We start from the raw sequence: 25,076 nt of genomic DNA on the forward strand, positions 1-25,076 counted from the left end.
GCATTTGTCCTACCTTGTTTTTTTCTCCTTCTCCATTAGCCTGTTATTGGTTTCCAATCTAAAGCTCTCTGTCTCTGAGTTATAAAAAACAGATTGCCCTGAGAGCTGAAACACTTCTGCTGTGTTGTACAATATGGGAGCATGCCATTGCCATTGTCAGGCATATAAAAGTGTATATTTAAATTAGACACAAACTAAAAAAACAAATTAGGAGGTAGAACTAATTGGAAAAATAAAAAAAAAGTCACTAAAATCTTATGTAATCATTAATATGTTATCACGTTATTTTGATAAAATGTCATTTTGAAAAATAATGCAGGCTTTTACATTTGTATATTTTATGATCCTGCTAATCAAGTCTTTGTTCAGACACCTTCTGTTATGGGGTGACAATTGTGTCCCAACTGTGCTCCTGTGTTGTCACCCTGCTACACAAGCTCCCAGAGGCTATGAGCAGCTTGCTGGGTATTGCACCGGTAGTTTCACCAATGTTGCCATTATGAAGGAGGTGCAGGGCAGTAGACATTTATACAGAAAGTGACTGCAGGTAAGCTGCAGGGGAAGGGACAGGGGGGAAGGTGATGTCCCTTCTGCAACAAAACAACCTTACTTGGCTGATCAAATTTTTCTATTATACCTTCACCTGTCCCCGTTACGTTGAGTTGTAATTTTGAGTTGTAGTTCTACTGTAAAGGACTTTAAAAACTGTCAATGCAACTTGATTTGGAACAAATACAGACACTGGAAGTTCTAACTTTTCTCTGACTTCCTTTTTGTTGCATGCGTGTTCTGACTCTGTCACACAGCCAGACAACCAACACAATCAGCTACCATATTTCACTGATGACAGATGTATTTTATTGCGCTACATTTGTAACAAAAAAAGTTATATCTATGAAAAAAACATTGATGACCCTTTGGGATATTTAAATTGAAGAAACAAAAAAATTGTTCACGCACACTGCAAATGCAGAAGATAATACAGCAATAAAAGAAACTCTATATGTTAAAATACATAAGGAACCTTCCTATGGAAATGTTAATGAAAGCTTCGAATTCTGGTATTTTACTAACCACCTAACCTTGGAAGAAAAATCTAATTAGTTGGAAATTTCAGTCCCCGTATAAGGATGCTGACAAGGGAAACAGACCATGAAGAAACACATAGAGAGAACTACAGTTCAAGGCTATGTAAATGAGAATGGAATTGTAACTTTATTTTTCATATTCCAGACTCTGTAAAAAGGGTGGCCATGTATTTATTTATAGCAAATGTGAATTAAACTATAACTTGTACTAAACATTTTAAAGAGAAACTCATAATTGGCAAGTATGTACAGTTTCTTTTGTCCACCCTGCAGGGATGACAGATCCAGAACCTGCCACCACTGCATTCCCAATGCCACCATCTTCACCACCTTCTGGATGCACAATAATCCTATTTGGCCATTGGCCAGCCATTGACAATGTAACTCCTTTGGCAGTGGCAAGAACAGAGACAGACTCCACACAGCATGAAGTGATGTTTATCGTCTTCTGCTTAAAGTAAAACTAAACAAAAGGCCACCTAGAGAGGGGGAACCTTTTTGGCAAAAGAGACTTTGGATGTCTCGTCTGCCAAAACTTCCGGTGACTTTTTGCTTAATGGGTTTAAGGGTAAATTTACCTTTAGAGCATTATTATACAAGCTATTTATCCTTTATGAATATTAGTAACTGCCATAGATACATAGTGGCATGCAGATAATATGCCTGCAATATTACACAGATGATATAAGGCTGTTCCACTGTTAACATTATCAGATTTAATCTTAAACTGAGAAAACACCAAACCAACTAAAACATGGTAAAGAAATGTAACAAATCAGTGCACATGATGGTTCAACTACAAGAAAGAATGCCATTTGTAAATGGTTAAGGTAGGGCTAATATTTACAGATGTTGTGGAATCAAAGGAACTACATAAGGCATTCGAGTTTACTAGAACAGCTTGATGTAGACATGAGCCTGAAAGAGACTGGTAATGGGTAAATTAAGGGTTCCTTTCAGGGATTTTGTGTAAATGGTATGAAGAGTGGTACAGATAAAGTTGTAAACTCCAATATTTTATATATTGTATGACGATTTAGCTGTGGCTGTCCAAATGTCCTGTCATTTTTCTAGAGGTAAAGTAGTATTTAATTTGGGATCCCAGTTCTGTTGGGATGTGCTAATAGTGGTAGTTTCAGCAATTAATATAGAGTCATAAAGCTGGGAAATTAAGACAAGTATATACAACTTATCTGATTTTACTTATAAAATTAGTGAGCACAAGTTTGGAAAATTGGTCTTAAAGAAATTTGTGCATAAATGTGAAGATTGGTCTTACAGAAATTTGTGCATAAATGTCATGAAAATGGTTTTGTGTTCCCCTGAGGGAAATATCCTGTGGTTCATGGGGGTTGATCAAATATTCTGATTCCCGAGAGAGTAAGAAGACAACAAATGACACCAACAGAATTGAGACAGATTCTCAGCCAGGAAAAGAAGGCCAAAGCAAGGGTGATTAAAACAATACCATATCCTGAATTCCACCTATAGATTTTCTATGTTATATTTTTTTAAAGGATAAGCAGATTTAAACAACAGCAGTTTACAGAAACAAACAACTTTCAACATCTGTATAAAAATGCACTTGGATTCACACAGAAATACTGGCGTGTTCTTTACACACTTTTGACCAGGTATACAACCATCCTTATTCAAGATTGAATATGTTGACTGTTTCTTGTTCAAGCAAATGCAGGGTGAATTTCATTTATAAAATATCTGATTCCTTACTGACTGCTATTTTTACATGAAAACAGCCAAAGCTAATGCACTTTCAGCCCAGGGGGAATAAAACCTTACAAGCTGGAATCAAACCTCCTGTAAAGAAGGTGATTCATTAACAGGAGATTTGCAATTCTCTTGTGTGGTGTCTACAAACTAAAGAAAAGATATTAAACATCACTTGCCAATGTATCACCATCATTAAATATCAATGAGCTTATCTACACTCCTATTGTACAGTTAAGTTAGCTTTTAACACATTAGGAATAATAACTGCTTTCCATAATTATGAGGAAAAGAATAACTGCTGATAGGTTAAAACACTACAGGATGATTTAGAGGTGAGACTGACAATGTGAACACCATGGATTTTCACTTCAATTATCCAATCATTCACTCCTTGTTTGCATAATTCATCAGCATGTGATTGGATAATTTAAGTCAGTATTCATATTATAAAGGTAACATAACTTAATTAGGGTAATTTACTAAAGAAGTGGAGAATCTTTAAATATTATTCACTTCATTTACCCAATTGAGTAGTTATTATTTATGTACGCTTAGAATACCCAATCATATGCGAGTGTTTTTTTTTAACATAATTGAATATTGAAATTATTTTGTAGTGAAGATTTTCAGCTTTTTTAGTAAATCAGCCATGTTGTATGAACATGCTTCATAAATAAATCAGTCTCATTATGTATCTTCATTTATTATGAAATATTTTGAAGCCTTTGCTCAGCATTTATTATGGGCAAACATGCCAATTTTGTTTGGCCAAGGGTTAAGTTGAGTCCAGGCAGATTTCTAGAAGGGTTGCAATCTAAGCTCTAGACATCATATTCCAATTACACTTTTAGCACTTAAAGTGCTTACACTTAGCACTTTTCTCACCGGCTTTAATGTCCCTAGCCTGCTTCTTTCATAATTGCATATCTGTTCTTGCAAATATAGAGGCCTAGTATCACATATAGTTGATACCTAGGACAATCTGCATTTATATAGATCTAGCCAGAAATGCTACACTCCTCCAGAATGATAGCCACCTTTCAAAGCAAAGAGTGGGCATAGCAAAGTAAGTTTAGAATACGTCTAGTAGTATCAGGTGCTTGTCTGCCATATTTAAATCCTACTTGATCATGGGCTGTAAGAAGAAGGAGGATTTGCATACCCTCTCCTTCCCATGGCTTGCATTGGAATTGAAAGCTCAGAACAGGCGTACTAAGGCAGGGTGCTGTGCTGGCACCCTCACAGCAGTTATGATTTTCTACATTGCATAGAGCATTACAGAGACCAAGCAATTGGAAGTTAACTTTTTTTTGTGTATGGGTTATTTTCACTAAAACCCATAATAATAAATATATACATATTGTTTATTGATCAATTTCTGTAATTTTATCCTGTACGTTGCACAGCATCTTGTGAACATTTGTGCCTTTTAAGTATATTTATAATAAAAGTATAGTTTTGATAAACATTTTGTCAGCTATCATGAATTCTAAAGAACCAGTAACACTTTTTTTATTCCTATACCTTCCATGCTTTAAGAAAATATTTGGGATGGGGGACATCTCACAAACTTGGGAACACTTGCAACAGTCAGTGGTAATCCTTGCAAATTCCCAATTTAAAAAGTGCTTCAGAATATACAAAAGCACTACAAAAAACACAACAATAAATATTTCAATGAGAACTTTTTTTTTTTAGAGGTATGCAGGGTTGTCTGGGTCCCTATTGACCTTACAAAGAAAATGTGATCAAATTATTACAATAGAGAAAAAGAAACTTCTTTCTTGTTTGACTTTGACATCTGAGCTTTCTATTTGGAACGTTTATACTGTAGGGGAACAATGTAATGGCAAACTGAGGGTCAGATGGACTGAAACAAAATACACTGATTTAAAGATCGTTATAAATAGGAATCAAAGAATTCTGAACAATTTGTTCTTATTATTTTTATGACATAGAATAGCATTTTCTTTTCATTATTCCCAGTTTTGCTTTTTAGTGGCACGTTTATGCGTTTATCCTTTCAAGTCAGTTCAATTTTACTTTTTGATTATTATGGGATATAATGTCCCATATTGCTACTGTTTAGGGAGTAAAATGGGTGGTAGGGGTAAAGTTAGGAATCCCAATTGTCTTTGAGTTCATATTGTTTCCAAGGATCTCTTACAAATTCATTCTTGCTTTGTTATTTCAACACATTTACCTCCGTATTTAGTGTTATTTTTTAGCCCCATTTGTATTGCATTTATCAACTAATCCAATTGATATCTGGGAGATGCATATCCAATTCTCTGATTTTGTCAATGGTGGGTCATATAATAAAGTATCCTAGCAGCATTACATTGCCTTGGTAACACATCAGCCCAAAAAGTATCTTCTATTACAAAGTCGCCATAATCACTGACCCCATAAAATGAATTAGCAAGAGACATATGCAAAGTACTAGTGGGGTCTGGGAAAAGGCAGAAGCAGTTTGTTGGGGGTGTATAGTATTTACTATGAAATGCAAACAAAGGTGGAAAGACACAAAAGATGTGTCCCTTCAACCATTACTGTATAGGAATCAGTGGGGAGACCTACAGCAGCCAGCTATTGACCACCAGCTATTCCTCCTCATGGCTTTTTAGAAGAGATGGCACTTAACTAGAAATATTTGGATGTTCAATCTAAGGCTGCACCAAACACAATGAACTTCAAAGAACATTTAATACGGTATTTCATTAACTATGTCATATATCCATGTCAGCAGGGGTGCTCCCCAATAACTAGCAGCCAATAGGAATGCTCCCAGCTCTAGCCGTTGTTATTGTAAAAAGCCAGAAGTGCAGCCATTAGCTGTTGTTAGGAATGTTCTCTGCTGATCTACAATATCCTGCCAGAGAGGGTATAAGCAGAATAGAAAAGATCCATTGGGTTGGTCAATGGGTGTGAAAGGGCTATGCCAGGTCAATATCAAGACAAATCTATTGTTTACCTGGTCATACACCCTTAAGCTCCATGCAGATCATTGTTACAGGAAACAATCTTTTGTGATCATTTCCAGTGAAAAATTAATTCACGAGTGCTGTACACACAGCACCATGTAAACCACAGGAGTGCATAGCACTCGTTCCCGATCAGTTGCTCATCAATATGCCACAGTGGATTGATGAATGATGTTGGGGGACTGCTGTACACATGTTAGCTTTTTACAGATAAGAAGGACTGCTCATCTTGGGGCCATAATCAACTGACATGTATACAAAGCCTACATCTTGTTATCCTTATTTTAATATCAATCTTCTTTTGAAGTGTTTTTAGCAAAACTATATGTTCTCTCAACTCTATCATAGTCCTGCCCCTGAAATCTCTCTTTCATCATACCAGCTTGTATTTTAAAGCTTTCAATATTGGAGCTATTATGCCAGGCCCTAATGCACTGGTCTTTTAGTGTTGCTTTTCCAAGGTAAGGTTGCAGCTATTGGCATGAAGTAGGGTGTTTTTAGTGATATGCCTACCATTATTATTTTTTATTATTGTTTTTATTATTACACAGTATTCATATAGCACTAAATTATGAATAAATGTAAAAAAATAATTTATACTGGGCCCTATTAATATTATCCAGTATTTATATAGTGTCAACATATTACGCAGCACTGTACAAAGTCCATAGCCATGTCACTTGCTCTCAATCTAATGTCCGTACCATAGTCATATGTCATTACCACAGTCCAAGGTCAATTTTGGGGAGGCCAATTAACCTAACTACATTCAGTATAGTATAGAGGAGAGATAGAGAAAAGACAGGCTTTTACAGGCAGAGCATGTGCTCTTCTTGTACTTCAATAATCATTGTAAATACTAAAACTAAACAGAGTCCTACTGCGCTAGACCTTATGCTAACACAGTTTTCACTACACTTAAGTAAGATAATTGTTTGGATAGCGTGTTGTGTTGGTATCAGCAAAGTCTGAAATTCCCAAGGCAATTCGCCCTACAGGGCTTCCTCAGGGGATTGGGAGACTTCGTATTCCCTGATGCTAAATCACAGAGGAAATAACCTTTGCTTGCAGTAAAGGAAATTTGTTGGTTAGATAGTCTGACTGTTTTGTGTCCTGACCGTAAATCAGTTAAGAGTTGCCAGTTTATTAAATGTTGTTGAATGCTTCTTAGATTATACTGACACCACTTTTATTTGAGAGATTTCACTATACCCAGACATATTGTTCCTTATGATTGTTACTGCTTGGACTACTTGTTTGAGCGTTACGGTAATCTTGTTAATTCTGCACTATATTCATATGTATTCATGATTGAGCTGTCATATGCTTTTCTGTGATTTTAATATACGCTCTCTTATTCCAGCATTTGTAGGTCACGGCTCCACAAGGCAAAGTGGTGGACCCGCTGTGTCACCCACCCTGTGGGTGGAGACGTGCACGGGGCGCAGGGTCTAAGTAGTAGCTTGGTCTTCTCCAGAGCCACTAGACGTGAGGATGTTGTGCGGCAAGCTAATGCCAGGTTGCGGCCCCCGTGCCCGCCAAGGCATGTGACTGCCAACAAGCAGGTACTGAAGCGTAGTACAAAAGGGAAATCCAGGAGGGTAGTTAGACGAGCCAAAAGGTCAGGTCCCTCAGCGAACAAGGATGGTCAGGAAACAGGCAACAGGTCAGGATGAGCAGCAAGCAGGAGTAGTCAGGAACAAGCCGGGGTTGGTAGAAGGAGAATCAGGAACAATAGAGATAAACAACAGTAACGTGGAAGCAGAGCCAAAGGAACTCCTTGTTCAGGCACTGTTGCCAGGTCACTTACTTAAGAAGGGAAGATGGGCGTGGATCAAGTGATCCACAGACATCAATCCCACCAGCAGAGGGAGTGCTGTTGCTGTGGTCTCAGGTGGTATTTAGATGTTGGCCAGCAGAAGGTGTGCGTCAGCGGAATACTCTGGTTCTCTGAGGCAAGGGAGCAGCTGACAGAGATTCACCTGATTTGGAGCAAGAAGTAAACAGAGTATTGGATCCAGAGGCAGAGATGGTGCTGGCAGCAGGGGTCTGCAAGGAAGGTGAGCAAGATGGAGGCACAGGTGACCTGGACTTGTGGGAATCTGTGACATTGTGTATGGTATGGTATGCACAAGAAAGTATTAATTTCAGGGCTTATTATTTTAGTTTTTTGTGGTATAGTGGTCAGGGGGAGCTGGGCGGCAGCCTTCCAGGCCAACCTAACTACATGTTTTTGGAATGTGGGAGGAAACTGGAGTACTTGGAGGAAACCCACACAAACACAGGGAGAAGCCACAAACTCGGTGCAGAGAGTGCCATGGCCCAGATTCAAACCTGGGACCTAGCGCTGCAATGACCAGGGTACTAACCTCTGAGCCACAGTGTGGGGCCCTAAATTAGTTACTGTCTTCAAAGATATGGAGCTTCTCCCACCACCCCCTGTAAAGCATGGTGTAAGTAGATGGAAATCTAGCACCCATGGAAGCGCTAAGTTTTTGGAGATAGTTGTAAATTTGAGCAGAAAAGTCAGGAAAACCTACAATATATTACCAGCTTTTTGTGGGCTATAAAGACTGCATTATTTCCTTACTTTGTAAGCAAGTTGTTTATCTGTAAAGGCAAATATAATACAAAAAACTAGTAGGCATAAAAAGAGTCACCATGCAGTGACATGAACAAAGCCATTTTGCTTTTTTCCCTTAAATAATCACATATTAAAGAAATTTCAAAAAATGAACTACAAATAAAATGTTAACGTGACACTGTAAAGGCTTTTTTACCTTGAAGAAATCGCTGTAAATGGCTGTTTCCATAACAACATATTAAATCCAATTTTTTCATGAGCAAAATTTCTTTTTTTAAACAATGTTTTTATAGGTATATTATAAAAGGTCTTTAATGAACAGAGCTTGTGGTTCCTTTATATGAAATTTACACAAGTTTAAACAGTTTAAACATGCTTGTATTTTATGTCTCCTGATAAATACAAATTCTACATAAAATATGTAGCTGACACAACACTATGTAATGCTTTTTGTTATAAATTACCTTTCCAGGAGTTACAGTTTTAAAAGATAGTCTGTACAAAAAAAAAGGTTCTAGCATGTCATTGATAAACTGCCTAGCTGAAATGTGGATCCAAAAGCTTCAAACAATGCTCCATTGCATATTCACCTTCACAGACCCACTGATACTTACCTCTACAGTGATCCCCTATGTAAGCAAAGGACACACATTTGCTACACCCCTAGGAATGCACACCACAATCATTTTCACAAAAATTTATTGATTAAACCTAGAGGTGTGTTTTTCCACTTTTACCTTTCTTTTAAAAAAATTTTATGTAAATAACAAATGCAATAATTTAGAGATTGAATAAAAGGAATGTCACTTTAGCACTTTATTTGTATTTTTTAAGAAGGTCTATACATTGGACCACAGACAGTGACAACTGAGAGAGGGACAGAGAGATTTAGTAATAAAGAGAAGCAGGCCTTTTAAAGGAGGGTAACAGGTTTAGACCCTAGAAAAAAAAAAAAAAAAAAAAGTGATGATGTCACTCCCTCTGTGATGTAACAATGGTTGAGCCGCCTAGGCACATAGGCATAGCTCACATGCTCTCAGATACTTTGATGCACTAGATACTTTGCTATGATTTTAATTCAGGGGAGTACTGTACAAGTAAGTGGAAATGCATTGGTGGAGGGTGGAAAGAAACCATTGTTGTCCATAGTTAAAAAGATAACATAACTTTCAGTTTAAATAAGTAAAATAAATTGCAGGTGCAGCAAACAATAGGTGTACAACGTCCTAAAGCAGAGTTGATATTCCTTTACCATGCCAACACCATTGCTTTCTATGTAAAAGAAGTGGTCTTCCTGCAGAGGTTTGACAATCCCCATCCCTGCATAGTCACAGACAGAGCTCACCAATCATCAGGAAGCACATGATTTGCTAAATTATAGAACTAGGTACACACGTGCAATATATATCGTTTGAAAATTACTGATGAAAGATTATTCACAATTATTTTGAAGGATCGTAATGTGCACAATCCTGTACATGCTGTAACGATACGATCGTTCAAATATAATCCACCAATAATGTACACACGTTAGGTACGATCGTTTGAACTATGCAGGAAGTGACATGTACAGGAGAAAGTGTATCACAGAACAATCCACGATCACTGAACAACCGTACTTACAGTAGATTACCAACGATCATTGCCCAATCAGATCCGCCAGGACGGTCCTTTGTTTCCAGCGAGATTCCTCGTTCGTCTGCGTCGCTGACCAGTCATTGTGCACTTTTTTTGTTAACAATTATCAAACCATCTTTCGTGGATTGTTCGTTTCCAACGGCAATTATTGCACGTGTGTACGCAGCCTAACTCAGCAAGGGGCATGTCAGACCTCTTCAGAAGACCCCTGTGTCCACGCACAGAGAAAGATCCTTTTCTATGGCAAGATGACAGATTTGTCAGAAAAACTGTAAAACCAACTGTACTTATGTACTTAGAATGTATTTGTTTTATAGAAAACTCTTAATCGGGGCTGTACAATTCATTAGCATGATCGGCTATTGTATTTCAGAGTTACATTTCTCATATTGGATGGTAGATGTTGAGCTGCACAAAGGTGCATATTTGCTGTTAAAACATTATTTTTTGTCTTGTTCCGCAGCCTCCGCAGATAACCACACTACCCTCATTATCTCATATGTAAATAGGCTACGCTCTGTTTTCCTAATTGTAGGGCTTTATGCTGCACAGTTCACAGCCAGAGAAGAATATTGGCATAGTAGCTGCTTGACCTGCCAAGTATGTTGATTTTTATTTTTTGATGTGCTGTTACCTGGATTTGTAGAATATACAGGAAAAAACGTCCAGTTTTAGCATTAGAACCTTTGAGTATAAACTTATGGAGTATAGTTCATCTCCAGCAGGGTTTCATTTACATATTCTTTAGTGACATACAACCTTCGCTAGAAACCTGTTTCAACTATCCACTACTTTTTTGTATAATATTACTTTTAAGGTTTTGGACTTGAACTTTGACAGAAACTTAAAGCAATCAGGAAGCAATCGTCTGTCCCTTTCTGCAATAATAACCTGCCTGATCATGAAAACCTAAAAGAGGAACTTTAGTGACTTGCAGGATATGCAAGAAAATATACCAAAGTTTGTAAAAACTTTGAAAAAAAAATTGTTTGCTCCTGGGTGATTTGTTTGTTTAGGTCAGAGTGTTTGATTTGATTTAATTAGCTGGTGGATATTGGTGTATTGGGTTGATTTTTTAGACGTTTTTAGAAGATTACATTGGCTGAAGAGGAAAATGTAAAAGTAATTTCTAATAAAAAAATAAATAAAAAATAAACAGCAGGTCTCTATTAATTTATGTCTGTTGTATCCTAGTACGTGAATTATGATTTGATTTGCTCCGTATATGTATCCACGTGCAGTAGGTATATTTTCAGAAAGTCTTTTATTCATACCACAGACATTCAGCTGCCTGACCGTGCATGCATTTGTCAGCAGAACAACGTCACTGCTCGTTTCTGAGCCATAGAGGGGACTGACACTGCTTAATGAGCTCTTCCTCTGGGAACTTAATTCACCCACGCAGGCATACAGCCAATCTGACCAAGCAGTGAAGGTGAAAGCCTTAAAAATTAACGAGCAGCATTAGACTATGGCAGATCTGAAATAAATGAACTAAAATCACATATTTACCCTCCCAGTACAAAATGAAAGGATATTTTTAACAACATTTTTACATGTTACTTAATGCTTTGGTAAAATGGCACCATTTTAGCATATAACTTTAGAATATATAAAAATAGATTTTTACAAAACATATAAACAATTCATATCAGTCCAAAAATATTCTGATTTCCATACTTAAATGGTCAAATAATATGCTCAAACCTATTGGAGGAAACTTTATGTGGAGGCAGATAAATTTAGCAGTATGGTTGTAGAAAACTGGGTCACCCATGTCTATGCACAGGGAGCGTTATATAAACTACATGTAGACAGCATCCCTCATGAACTGGATCTGGAACTCTTGTACAGCCATGATCCAATGCTTACTTAGTTTTTTTGTGATCACTTATCTTTTCTCAGAGGCCATCAAACATAACCCACACATATGTTTTGATTCAGACAAAGTTTTTGAGTAAATTGCATGCTCTATATAACAAAAGATTTTAGTTGTTAGCAGTTTCTGAACACTAACCCCCACTCAGTTCATATACTATAGATTAACTAGCAACCACAACCATAACACCAGTATATGCTTATATTAAGGTATGTTCTCTGCTGCAGGTGAATCGAGCATCAAGAAATCCACCGCACTATCCCCAGGTGCCAGTCATCCTTTAGTACTGAAATCAATTGACCCAATGCTAAGGATGAATGTAGAAATTTGACTTTGTTGAAATTTTACTTTTTGTGTATATAATAATATTGTGTATTTATTGCAATGTTCCTTTCAAAGTCAAACTCAAATAGGTCAAAGCTGAATTGAATTTTCAATATTGTCATGAAATTCAACCGTTATTATTTACTGAACTCCAGGCTGTGGCAAGTTTCCTTATTTATCTTATTTACCACTGGCATGCTTCACGTTAAAAAGCCATTTTTTCAAAGGCTCTTTGAAAAAGGCTTTTTAGAGCCAAACATGTCAGAGGTGACCCTTGCTGCTATTAAATAAAAAAATATTGCTGCAACCGGAAATTCAGTGATTCATTTTCTTTTTTTTTTTTCTGTGTGTACCTAATGCCTATCATTTAAAAAATACCTAAATACAAGCTTCATCATAGTAAAAAGTAACCCTTATCATGCCAGTTGCAATATTTTAATAGCAAAACAATTACACCTCAGCATTAACCAACACAGAAATATGCTTCTAACAATAACCCCCACTGCCAAATCCGTCCAGTAAAAATCCGCACAGCAATACCCCACCCAGGAACAACAGTACACACCAATGCATTAACTCCAAACAAAAGCCCATACAGCAATAAGTGAACACTAATAACTGCAAACAGCAAAAAGACTCATTAAGGATTAAATTTACCACTATCAATAAACTTCTGGTAATAATCCTTTACCCTTTGTCGATCTCATCTGCTCTCTGTGTATAATATCTACCTTCTCCTATAACACTGCCTACTACTTATTCCATCTCCATGACCACTTTTTCTTCTTCCCCTTGCAGACTGACTATAGACTGAATCTCAAGCTAACTGTTGGGTCCAGGGTATAGACTTAGTCTGCTGTACTGACATACTTTTGCTAACTGGGAAAGGTGGCAACATTACCGATGGCTGGTGCAGAGCCTTTTGTGCATTGTGTCCCAAATGGTAAGACCACTGCTTTTTGCCATGTTGGTAGTGTCTGCTGCTAACATTGCAAATATGCAATGAAAAAGCTCATGGACATAATAGCTGTCTCATTCAGTTGCCTTAGAGTTAAAGATAGAGATGGTGCAATGCTGCATTGGGGTACAAGAGAGTTAGGAAGGAGGGTGCAGGTGAACTGTTTACAGGGGGGGACATGATCTATGTGGAAATGATTCAAGGGGTGAATGTAAGTTATGTACATTGGGGTGCAGGTGAGCTATGTAAAAGAGGTGCGGGTGTCCTTTGTGCAATTGGTGCAGGGGAGCTGTGGGTAAAAGCACTGTGTATGCATCAAGGAGATTTAGGTTCTTTATAACACTACTCCCAAAGCCCCTCTGACTTTCAGCGTAGTGTGGCAACATGTATCTTTTGTTTCAGCTTGACACCTGCCACCCTTCTTCCCAGAGCACACAAGGCTGAATAAATATAAGCTTTAGAAACTGAAGCAGCTGACATCTTGTTGCTGATATTAGAGAAATGTGTGGCAGGAGGGCAAGTCAGTTCTGCACAGGGGCCCATTAACTACATCTACCCCTAGGTAGTGTGCTGGATTTCCTTCCCCCAAACAACTCAGCTTCTTTACTGGCTTTTTTTTTTTTTACTAAGAATGTGTGCTCTTTCCTTTTCCAGAATGATATTATTCAGAGTTGTCCATTTAAGGATTCAGCAGTGGGAATTATACCTCGCCTCTAGAAAAGCAGTAAGCAGACAGATAAGTATATAAGTCTCAGACAGGTAAAATTGGACTGAATTTCCATGAACACTTCAACAAAAGAACAAGAAAGAGAAGAGAAACAAGGAGCACTAGAGCAAGAGGGCTGAATGGTAATACAGCAACAGGAGATGCAGCGAGACGCCCTAAGCTTTTAATTTGAAACACTCAATGTTATATTAGGCAATATTTCAATAAAAAGTAATAGGAAGTATACATAGCAAATAATATCATCATATATTCTCAAGAATCATATATTCTCAAAGATTACAAATGTTAGTGTTTTACGAATTGCCATTTTCATAAAAAGCCAAATAGGGTTTAGCCCTGGGTTTCTGAATTGCCGCTAAGAGTAAAGAAATGAGTTGGCGACAGAATTAAACATTAAGAATTTATAAATAAATGAAAATAATAGTTACAGAGAGGAAAAAGAGGATGAGTTTATTTGGACTGATTAGGGTAAGTAAGGGTAACTTAACAAGGGATTACATAGGAAAAAATATATACCAAAGTTACAAACTTACTTTATATTCACTCCAAATGTTCTCAACAGTGGTATAAACAATGTGGCACAGAAATGTATTTTGACAACAGCAGCTAATATTGTCTATTGTATTTACATATCAACTCCTAGCTGTCGTTGTGACAGATGGAAATTGCCAGCAGGTGCAAGTAAGAAAGTGGAAGCAGCACAGAACAGCATGATGTACACGCTTTGTGTATATATATTACGTTTTTCTGGGCATGTGTAGTGTGCCAAATGTTCAAGACTAGCTACAATAATACCCAGTGAGTCTTCATGTAAAAGGGAACCAATGCACCTGTTGTACTTCAATGTGGTCACCCTGTCACCCAAACATTCAAAGGAGATTAAAAGTGATTCTTTCCACACAGCCGTGTTTACTTTTATCCCCATCAGGACACCCACCAGGAAGAATATGTGCAGCTATCTATGGAGTGCAGGTAGAAAGGAGGCTTTTTTCTTGAAATGGCATTTCTTGATACATAATGCTTAATAAAACTAAATGTCATTTAATTAGAGTTAACTGAATGGTAATACATTGTTGTAGCAGTTGAAGTTAACACATTTTTTTTTAGAAAAGAGTAAATTTAATTGTGTGTATGTTTGGGGTGAAAAGGGGTATGTTACAAAATAAAAGTAATGGGGCTATGGAGCATCATATGATACATATCCTGAAACACATAAAAGCTTTGATGACATAATACTGAGCAGGGTCAGAGATTCCAAAACACATGTGAATGATGTCTCCCAGGATTCAGTATTAGAAAAAACAGGAAGAATAAAAAAAAATCACTCCGTCAGCTATACAGATATTTGTGTAAAGTACAATATTCTTCGGAGTACATGCCTCACCTCACTTCTTACCAGCACCAATTATTGAAATAAAATTCATGTAAACGCTAAAAGTCTATATATATTAAACAATAACTAATCAGACCAAACTGTGTAAATAGGCAGCACCATGCTAAAGTTTCCCCCATCACTCAATCTCTAACCCACGCCTCATAACTAATTGGAAATTGAATTTGATTTTTTTTTATCTTGACCAAGGTGAGGTGGTGATGGATCAGAAAACATTGTGTATTGTAAGCAGGTAACAGTGACAGAATTCTATTTTTCTTCATGCTAGTAAAATGTCACTTAAAGGACAGGATAGAAATACAAAGTAAAAGTGCATCAACTAACGACAAAAGGATCAAGGAAATGACAAAGTATATATTCAAGATAAACTTCTGAAAAAATGTGCTTTATTGTAACATAAGTCAACTACAGGTGCTCACATAGCTACTTTTGGAATTGAGTGCAAAAGAGGGACTCAAGAAACTTTTCCTTTCCCTTTACCCTTTTTTACAGACTACTGATTGACTTGCGAATTTTGCAAGGGCTAATGGGAACTAGCCAGAGATAATCAAATTTCCTCTGAGCAGCTTCAACTAGGCAAAGTAATAGCTGTAATAGCTGTGTTTTAATAAATAACTGGGTGAGGGCAAACGTTCTTACACTGGACCTTAGCACCTAAGGCATGGTAAAGTTGCACAAACCTGAGAAGTGGGCAGCACAATTTTTGCAATCTATATTGTCAGTCTAGGTAGGAAAATTTTGCAGTACTCCACAACCCACTGTTCTCAGAATTCAAAATGGCTTTCTCTGCTTTGTACATTACAGAAAATAGTGACATAAAGTACATTAAAGAGCACCTAAAAGTAATAGGTAAGTGCAAAGGGATAATGGAAGCATCAAAGTCAGAAGCAAGTCAACCTGAGTATACGTACGTGTTTATTTGACCTAATAGTAAGTTTCTTTAATTTTAGATGTTCAAAACGTTCCTCTTCTAAGTTTATATCATCTTCAACTTTAAAAAAAAAACATAAATAAACACAAATGACAATGTTTTACAATAACTTACCTTAATTTTATCTACTTCAGCTTTTGAACATGTTGCATGATAGGAAAGGACCTGTAAGAAGACAAAAAAATGCAACTCATGGGTACTTACATACAGTACATACAGCTTAAAGTTATCCCAACCAATTCACCCAGCCTATAAAATTCGGACCTTACCAAAAACTGACAGACATTTTTGTCTAAAAAAAAAATAATCCCCAATACAAACAAAATTTCTATTTAAAGACAATAAAAAAGAAGTACAATAAAACAACAGGTTAATTTGGATGGTTACCCTCATGTTGAAGTAACCAGCAATTTTACATATGGTGCATGACGATTGAGCAATCGGACATTCAGCACTGTTATATAATGGTGGGGACAAAGCGATCAGTCCTGTGTGAGCTCCAACTTGTGGGCAAAATACACGTTGACTTTAAATGAAAAGCATTTTTGCAATTTTTTTAATCTGCCTTACAACACTGTGATCTTACATCACATGTCACACATTGACTTTAATAATTTAACTATTTTTAATTATAAACTAATTAGGCATAATATTTAATTCATAAAGCGTGTATGTGCATTTATTAGTAATGATCTGAGCTGTAGTATCGCTTTTTACTATTGTTCCCTTCTTATTTAAACACTGAGCAATACTAAATTTGTTAAAGGCATTAAAGACGAAAAAAATCATAACATTTTGTCCCTTTACAAGCCTTTCTAATGGTCATTTGGATACATCAGGCTTCACCAAATAAAAGGTTTCATCATTCTTACCTAATCAGATTATTAGGATCAAGAGTCAGGGAATAAAAAATATTTCTAATGGTAACTTGTCATCTATTTAAACCACTCTGTGTCACATTGTAAAATCCAGATAATAACTTCTTATTCCCCATGCCTGCTTTACAAAATTCTGTTTAGCAATAGGAATTATTTATTATCTTAGTTGTTGCCTGGGGTATAAAATGCTAGCTTCAATGTGACATCAGATGGGCACAGTAAAATATTTATTCTATATAAGGTTATAGCAAAAATCCAAATGCTCTCTACAGTACCCAGGCATGGCTCAAATATACCCCCAAACATCCCTCATTCTGCCAAAAACTCCCCATTATATTTTACCTTGATCTCTTAATGAGAAATGGCTTTTTTTACTCTGTGTGAGATCATTATTGTGTTAAACGAAACAAGAGCATCTGCAAAAAGCTAATTTCCTCTGGATATAGGTATGTTCCCAGAACGTTTTTTACAGATTCACATAGGGCCTGATTTATTAAAGCTCTCCAAGACTGGAGAAAATTCAGAACCTGGATAATCGACAAAACCCAGATTTTCTGGATTTTTTAAAAATCATTTGCTATTAGATAGTGAATGTATTCAGTCCTAGAGCAGATACATTCCAGGTTTGCTAGATCACTCAGGACAACCCGGGAAACATTGTGTGAGCAGGCTCTGGGGAGTGGTATTGTTTTTAGGGGAAAAATTCAATGTATACATACAGAGTCGGACAGAAAAAGATAGACATAGGTAGGGTTCTGTAGTCAAGTATGCAAGACTGACAACACATTAGGATTTACAGCAGCAGATAGTGTTTTCAGCCCAAACAACAAAAAACAGAATTTCTGAAGATTACCAGGTATTTTTCTGAACTACTTTGCTTGACTAAAACATGAGCACTGTGCATATACATGAGTAATATACTGATTTTTCTTATTATAAAATACTTTGCCCTGAAATCCATGTTGAAAGCAGCACTATTTTACTAAAGTAAATCTACTTTAAACTTAAGAAACTAATGCTTAGCGATGATAGCAAAACACAAAGGCTGTCTTCAGGGAAAACAACATGGTAAAATAGCGACATCAGATCCAAATATATAACCAGCTAAAGTAATATACAAACATCAAAAACAAAGCTTGAATCCACCCTCAAAACATCCCAAAGGACAGTCAATGTGATGAAAAGATTACCTAACAAATAGGAGGAATTAAAAGATAGAAGGGAGTAGACCAAACTCAGCCTTTTACAGATAAAACCCAATATTTATATATAATTTTATTTTCTTATATCTCCAAATCTGCAAATTGTTCCCAAACTGTTTTTACTATAAGTATGCTATAATTACAGATGTTTACATCATTAAAGGAGAAGACAGGCTCTGTCCACTACTATGGAATAGTAATAAATTCATTGCTCTATTTGTTATGTATATGAGCATTCATGGAACAAGATTTTTACAAATGTATATGACACTTCTATAGCAAATGCACAAAATAAACAGCTGAAAAGTGAACAGACATTTCCAAATTACCCTAATCAACTTGACCTAAAAAGACTTGCGGGTTTAGAACACACATACAAATTTAGATTAACCTACTACAGCAGTTTACGGCCCATTAGTTCTCATTGGGGGGGAACCACAGCTTGGGCAGCAGGCCTTCAGAAAAAGATACATACCCTAGGTGACATTCTGTAAGCATTACACCAAAGATGGCCATACACTGGTTGAATATGGAAATGTTAATAAGGTTTTACCTATTGTATTTCTGTACGAAATACTACTACATACACTCTAAAAACGGGTGATCAAATAATGCCATTCCAGGTTCTAGATAAAACAAATAGCTAGGAAACAAAAATCTTGAAACACTTTGCATGTTCTGCCTTTAAAATTTGGGGATGACAATTTATTATCTAAAATCATATTATTTGTCCTCATATTGAATATTGATGCTTCTGAGTGATAATAAATCATTTTGTAGGCATTTAACCTACAGTCTTTGGCCACTTTATCTTTACACCTTACTAGTACCAGGCTAGACCCCTTTTACCTTCAGAACTGCTATAATTCTTCGAGGATTGGATTTAGGAATGTGCTGGAAACATTCCTCAGGGATTTTGGTTCATATTGACATGACAACATCATGCAGTTGCTGCAGATTTATTGGCTGCACACTCATAGGTTTAAGCTTTGGCATTTAAACAATGATCAGTCGCTCCTCAGAAGCCCAAAGTGTTCCAAGAATATTTCCCACCACCACCACCAGCAGCCTGAGCCAATGATACAAGGTGGGATGGATCCATGCTTTTATGTTGTGGATGGCAAATTCTGACCCTACCATCTGAATGTCACTGACACACCCTCATGTATGAATTGTAGCCTCAGGTGTCTGTTCTTAATGGACAGTGGTGGCCTGCCGCTGGTGTAGCTCATTGCTTCAATGATGGTTGTGATGTTCATTCAGAAATGCTCTTCTGCTTTTTTAGTTTCTGTTGCCTTTCTATCAGCTCAAACCATGCATTTTCTCCCAGCGAACTGCCACTCACTGGATATTTTACTTTTTATAAACTTTTCTGTAAATTCTAGAGATGGTTATGAATTACAATACCAGCAGATCAGCAGTTTCTGAAATATTCAGACCAGCCTGCCTGGATCCAACAACCATGTCACATTCAAAGTCACCTAAATCACCATTCTTATCCATTGTGATGCTCAGTTTGAGTCCAACAGGCAATCTTGACAATGTCTACATGTATAAATGCATTGAGTTGCTGCTATGTAATTGGCTGATTAGATCTTTGTGTTAACAAGCAGTTGGACAGGTAAACCTAACAAAGGTTGGAACTTGAGTCGCGCGACTTGGACTTGAGTCTGACTTATGTCACCTAATAAACAACTTGTGACTTGACTTGGGGGTTTTGTCCAGCTACTTGCGACTCTACTTGAGGGTTTTTTCCAGCAAAATGCAACTTGACTTGCAGTGAGTCTTCTGTAACACTGCCTTCCTCCCCACCTTCCTTGCATTCTAAGTCCACGGCTTTCTCCTCTGACAGCTGAAGAGGACTGGGAGGAAGGCGGTGTTACAGAAGCCTCACTGCCTTCCTTCCCGTCCTCTTCAGCTGTCGTTGGAGAAAGCCGAACTTAGTGGATTTAGTGGGAGGAAGGCACTATAACAGACTAAATACGACTTGCAAATGACTTGATAAATGAAGTGACTTGACTTGGGACTTGATTTGGAACAATTCTTGGTGACTTTAGACTTGACTTGGGACTTGGTGTCAATGACTTGGGACTCGACTTGGACTTGAAGGGTGAGGACTTAGTCCAACCTCTGGTACCTAATAAAGTGGTCTGTAAGTGTATAAAAATTGTACATTTATACTTCCATGCTTTCAAAGATCAAAATGAATAGCTATTGAATATCTCACAGGGAATTCTGTTCTAAAGGACTATACTTTAAAAAATACTGTTTTCCACTGAAGTCTTCACTAGCAGGTTTGTAACAAATAGACTCATTTTAACAATAAATAATTTCTTTGAACAAATGCCATAATATTGACGACTGAAATGACTGTAACCTCAGTAACAGATATTGATACAGATTATTGATGTATTTTGTATAATTTACAGGGCCAACAGTGCAGGTAATAGACATTATCTCTACTGCAGTCAAAGGTTTAAACGCTCCACAGAAAATCTACATCACTAATTCTGCAGCTGGAGATGAATATTTTGAATTTACAATGCTTTTATTAGAAATGTTATTTTAAAGTACTATGGAAATCCTAACCGGATAAATGCTCCTTTACATAGTATCATCACAGATCTCTTTTCTCAACAGCTTCCTTGTATGCTGGTAAAGACATGAAATCTGTTTTTGGGGAATATTTCTGGGAAACCTCATTTGATTTTTGTTATGTGACTAACATGGTTAGTCACATAACAGTCACATGGTTATGTATGCACTATAAAGACAGAACATCTTGTACATTCTCAGTTATGAAAACCTAATTTGACATACATTTTAACAAATTCCTAAATTAGAATTGCATATGTTTAACAGTTTGTCAGTTTGAGTTACAGTCATTTGTCAGTAATCAATAAAGCAATGTTATCTAAATACTGATTTTTGTGTCTCACTCTGCTCCTTCTGTTGATGACACATTTCTGATGATGAGATGCAAAACTGGTTCCAGGATGGCTAGTGTATCTCTAGGCAAAACCTTTATAGTTAGAGAAGGAGTAGGAGGGGATATGCCCCCATTCAGATTCCCACATGACGTTACATTTGAACTGAACTGCAGATTACCTCTGTAGTTCCACTACGATCTCTGGTCACTACAGGTGATGAATGGGTCCCCATTTATCACCTGTAGTGCCCTGTGTTCTTGGATAGAGAAACTCTATCCAAGAATACATAGTAGTAGCACAGCGTGCCAACAGCGATCGCTGCTGCAGCGCTGTACTATGTGTTTTTGGATAGAGAAACTCTATCCAAAAACACAGAGATCCTGCAATGACAAGAGGATTCCCATGGCTGCACAGCCAGGGGAATCATAATGTCATTGTGGTAAAACCTGTAAAAAAAAAAAAAAAAAAAGAAAAAGTTCAAAAAACACAATCATTCAATAAATTACTTTTAAATTATTTTAATTTTTTTTTTAAACTCATTTTTACCGTCGAATACCGTTTTTCGGGTCAGGTCTATCCAAATTCGAACAGCCAAATTCGGGTCGAATATAAGGACAACCCGAATTCGAACACTAACACTACTCCTCACTTTCTGTTGGAGCTCCTACAGTGCTTTGTCTGCACTTACATCCCAACCAATCTAAAATCCCAACTGAATTCCAATTATAATTAGCTCTGCTTGCTGGATTACAATGCAGAATTTTTTTTCATTTACATTGGAAAAGTCTCATAGACGGTGTATTATGGGGCCATGTCTACATCTTACCTCCTTGCAATTTCCCTTGTGAAAACGTAGAAGCCTGGGAATGATTTCACAGAAAATAATACAAGCTACCTCTTTCTACAGGAAAAAGTAAAAAAAAATGATAGGATATGTTTTGGGGGGAAAGGAAGGTTTGGGGGTAATGCCTGGATATATGCTTCAAACTATAAGTGCATGTTAACACAAAGTTCAATGATTCACGCCCTCTGGCCTAAAGTAACCAATCCTACCCTGCACCAGATATGAAATTACCTGCAGCAAGATGGCTTCCTAAATAACTACTGGAATCAACTGCATCACAGACAAATGTTGGCGCAGGCTGTGAACACTGCAATGGGATGTTAGACTCAAGTAAGTATAAATAAGGCTGAGAGGGTGAGTCACTGTATATTCAGAAAGCATCAGCCACCCCAAAAATATTAGGATAAAACACTGGTAAAGATAAACCACATTCTCACGTCATCCATGTAAAAAAAATCTTGTACAAGTAGCTATTCCCACTAGGGGGTACAAAATATTTTTGTTTTCAGAAATTATGGACATATAATATACTGTGCATTTTTGTGGGTAACTATTTATTTCATTGCGAATTATCATTTAAATTACTTTTTTAAATTTCTGCAGAAAAAACAAATGTTTGGCATAGCTTGATACCATTCCACATAATTAGCTAAGGGCTAATGAGTTAACCACACTTACATTATCACATAAGCATCTCCTTGGAAGGACAAATATAACCTAAACTAGCCATAATTTTACATTGTTTGGGAATTGTAAAATAATTAGGGCAAAAGAAATAGAATATAGAATAGTAAGAAAAACTTGTAATAGGCCTAGAAAAACTACATAGCCTCACTGGGGACTGAACCGTTACATCTGAGCCAGCTCCAGAGATTTATACAATATCCAAGGGGACCAAACTTCCTCAGAGATATCCATTTTGTCATTTACTATGTAGTTCAGTTTCTTGTTTAGCATTATTCATAACAAATTTTGTTTACCATGCTCAAAATGAAATGGTATTGAGAAAAGCTTTGAATCGAGAGGTTGAAGGGTAGCTGGTAACTTCTCCCATTGAATAGGAATTTAGGCTGTTAAAGCATACCTATACTCAGATTTTTCACTTTACATACAAGGGTAGACAAGGTAAAAATTCTGTTGTTGTTTTTTTTTTAGGTGCAACACCCTTATATATAAAAAAGAAATAATAAAAGAAAAGAAAGCAGCACCTCCCCCAGAATAAATGGGAGCGCAAAGCCTCCCAGGATACCTATGTCAGGCATCCCCGAAGGCTCCCCGAAGTGCTCCTTCTGCGCATCCCTGAGCATCTCGGGCATGCGCAGGAACAGACTTTTCGTGGGGGAAAAAAAATTTGCCGATCTCACACATGAGCAGTGAGATCGGCAAACTTTTTTTTTATCCTACATCATCCAATCTTGCGCCTGAGTTGGGTGAGGTAGGATGAAGAACTAGGAAAAATAGAAGAAGATGGCGACGTCTGGAGCGCCGGCCCTGAGACAACGCAGGACCAGACACTGGAGCGATCGGACTGCACTGCAGGATTGAAGGTAAGCTGATTTTTTTTTTTTTCAGTTTAGTTCCTTTTTAACTTGGCAAATGAAATTACCACCATGCAAAGAATTATATTATTAATATATATAATTATAATACATTCAGATTAGTGAATTAGGTGAAGCTTTGCTAACCTGAACCATCCAATTATTTGCATGTATTTTTTTTACATGTGATTGGTTGAATTTCTATGAATTTCTTTACATGTGATTGGTTGTTCTATGCAAAGTTAGTTTTCACTGTATTTTCAATGCCAAGAAAAATTAATTTACAACTTAATAACCTACTTTGCAAAGTGAACAATTATAAACAAATATAGCAACTTAAACAACAATTATAAAGTCTAGAAAAGTCATTCTATGATAGAATACAACCACCAATTAAAAATTAAAAAACAGAAACAGATAAACAATTGTAAAATATATTTTAAATGATGAAGGCAAAGTGCTGCTTGCAGGATGTGTGGATGGCTTGTTCAAGAATCAGCAATGGGTGCAATGACCCAAACCAAGACACATGTTACAGGAATCACAAAAGATTCAGCCTGCACTACAGCAACTTATTATTTTTTTTTTTTTGCAAACTTGATTGTTCCAGGAATGACACATTAGATCCTGCCAGACACAAGCTTCTTAAATGATACACTTTTCCCTAGTTAAAACACTTCATTGTAGAATAAATGATATAGCAGGGATAGGAGGGAAAAAAGCAGCAGAAGAGGAGCTTGAGTCTGGCAGAATGCTAGTGCTTTTGGAACAATAACGTTTTAATAAAGAAAGTAAATTCCAGTGGTCTGGCCTGAATATTTTGTTTTGTGTTCCCCAGTTATGAGACATATCTTGATTCAGCCCTTTGCACTCATGGTTGGTCCACAACCAAGCCATCTACACAACCCGGAAACAGTACAATTGTTTGACCATATAGAATCTTTTGTTTTAAAATATATACTTACATCTAAAGCGACTGACTGCTTTGCCCATGATTTCTTCACTTGGTCATACATAATTGTGTTGTTAATGCCAAGGCCGCAAAATATAACAAAAGCCTACAATGATAAAGAAGGTCAAAAATACATTAAAATACAAAGTTCACTAAATTTTTGATTTGGTCTGACAAATTGTAAGCTAAAGTATAAGTTATGTTAATTTCTGAAAATATCCAGAGGGGATTATATTATATATTATATTATAATATTTTCCATGACATAAAAGTTTTTCTTACCTCAAACAGTCTTTGATCTGCATCATCAAATGGCTTTCCATCCAGTCTATTTAATACTTGTGCCACACCTAACAAAAAACAAGAACACACAGTGGTATAATTTTGGAAAGAAGGTGCCTGTTATTTCTGTTATTTTTACCCGGTATAGAGGTAAGGAGCTGCCTTCAATGTTAAAACTGGTATGGAAATACTATTATTCTGCAGTCACTTGTT

At 36.8% G+C, this 25,076-nt stretch overlaps 1 protein-coding gene across 1 annotated transcript in view; it reads right to left on the minus strand.

Moving 5' to 3' along the window:
* The window catches only part of PDE11A (phosphodiesterase 11A), a 247,652-nt gene that overhangs the window by 73,545 nt on the left and 149,031 nt on the right, over positions 1-25,076 (minus strand). Inside the window, exons 8-10 of the mRNA XM_072419100.1 lie at positions 24,864-24,931; positions 24,595-24,687; positions 16,352-16,402 (exon numbers count right to left, since the gene is read on the minus strand). Coding sequence (XP_072275201.1) covers positions 16,352-16,402; positions 24,595-24,687; positions 24,864-24,931 — 212 coding nt within the window. The remainder of the gene's footprint in view (positions 1-16,351; positions 16,403-24,594; positions 24,688-24,863; positions 24,932-25,076) is intronic.

This window comes from Pyxicephalus adspersus, chromosome 7, assembly GCF_032062135.1.
Source record: "Pyxicephalus adspersus chromosome 7, UCB_Pads_2.0, whole genome shotgun sequence".
Lineage (NCBI taxonomy): Eukaryota > Metazoa > Chordata > Amphibia > Anura > Pyxicephalidae > Pyxicephalus > Pyxicephalus adspersus.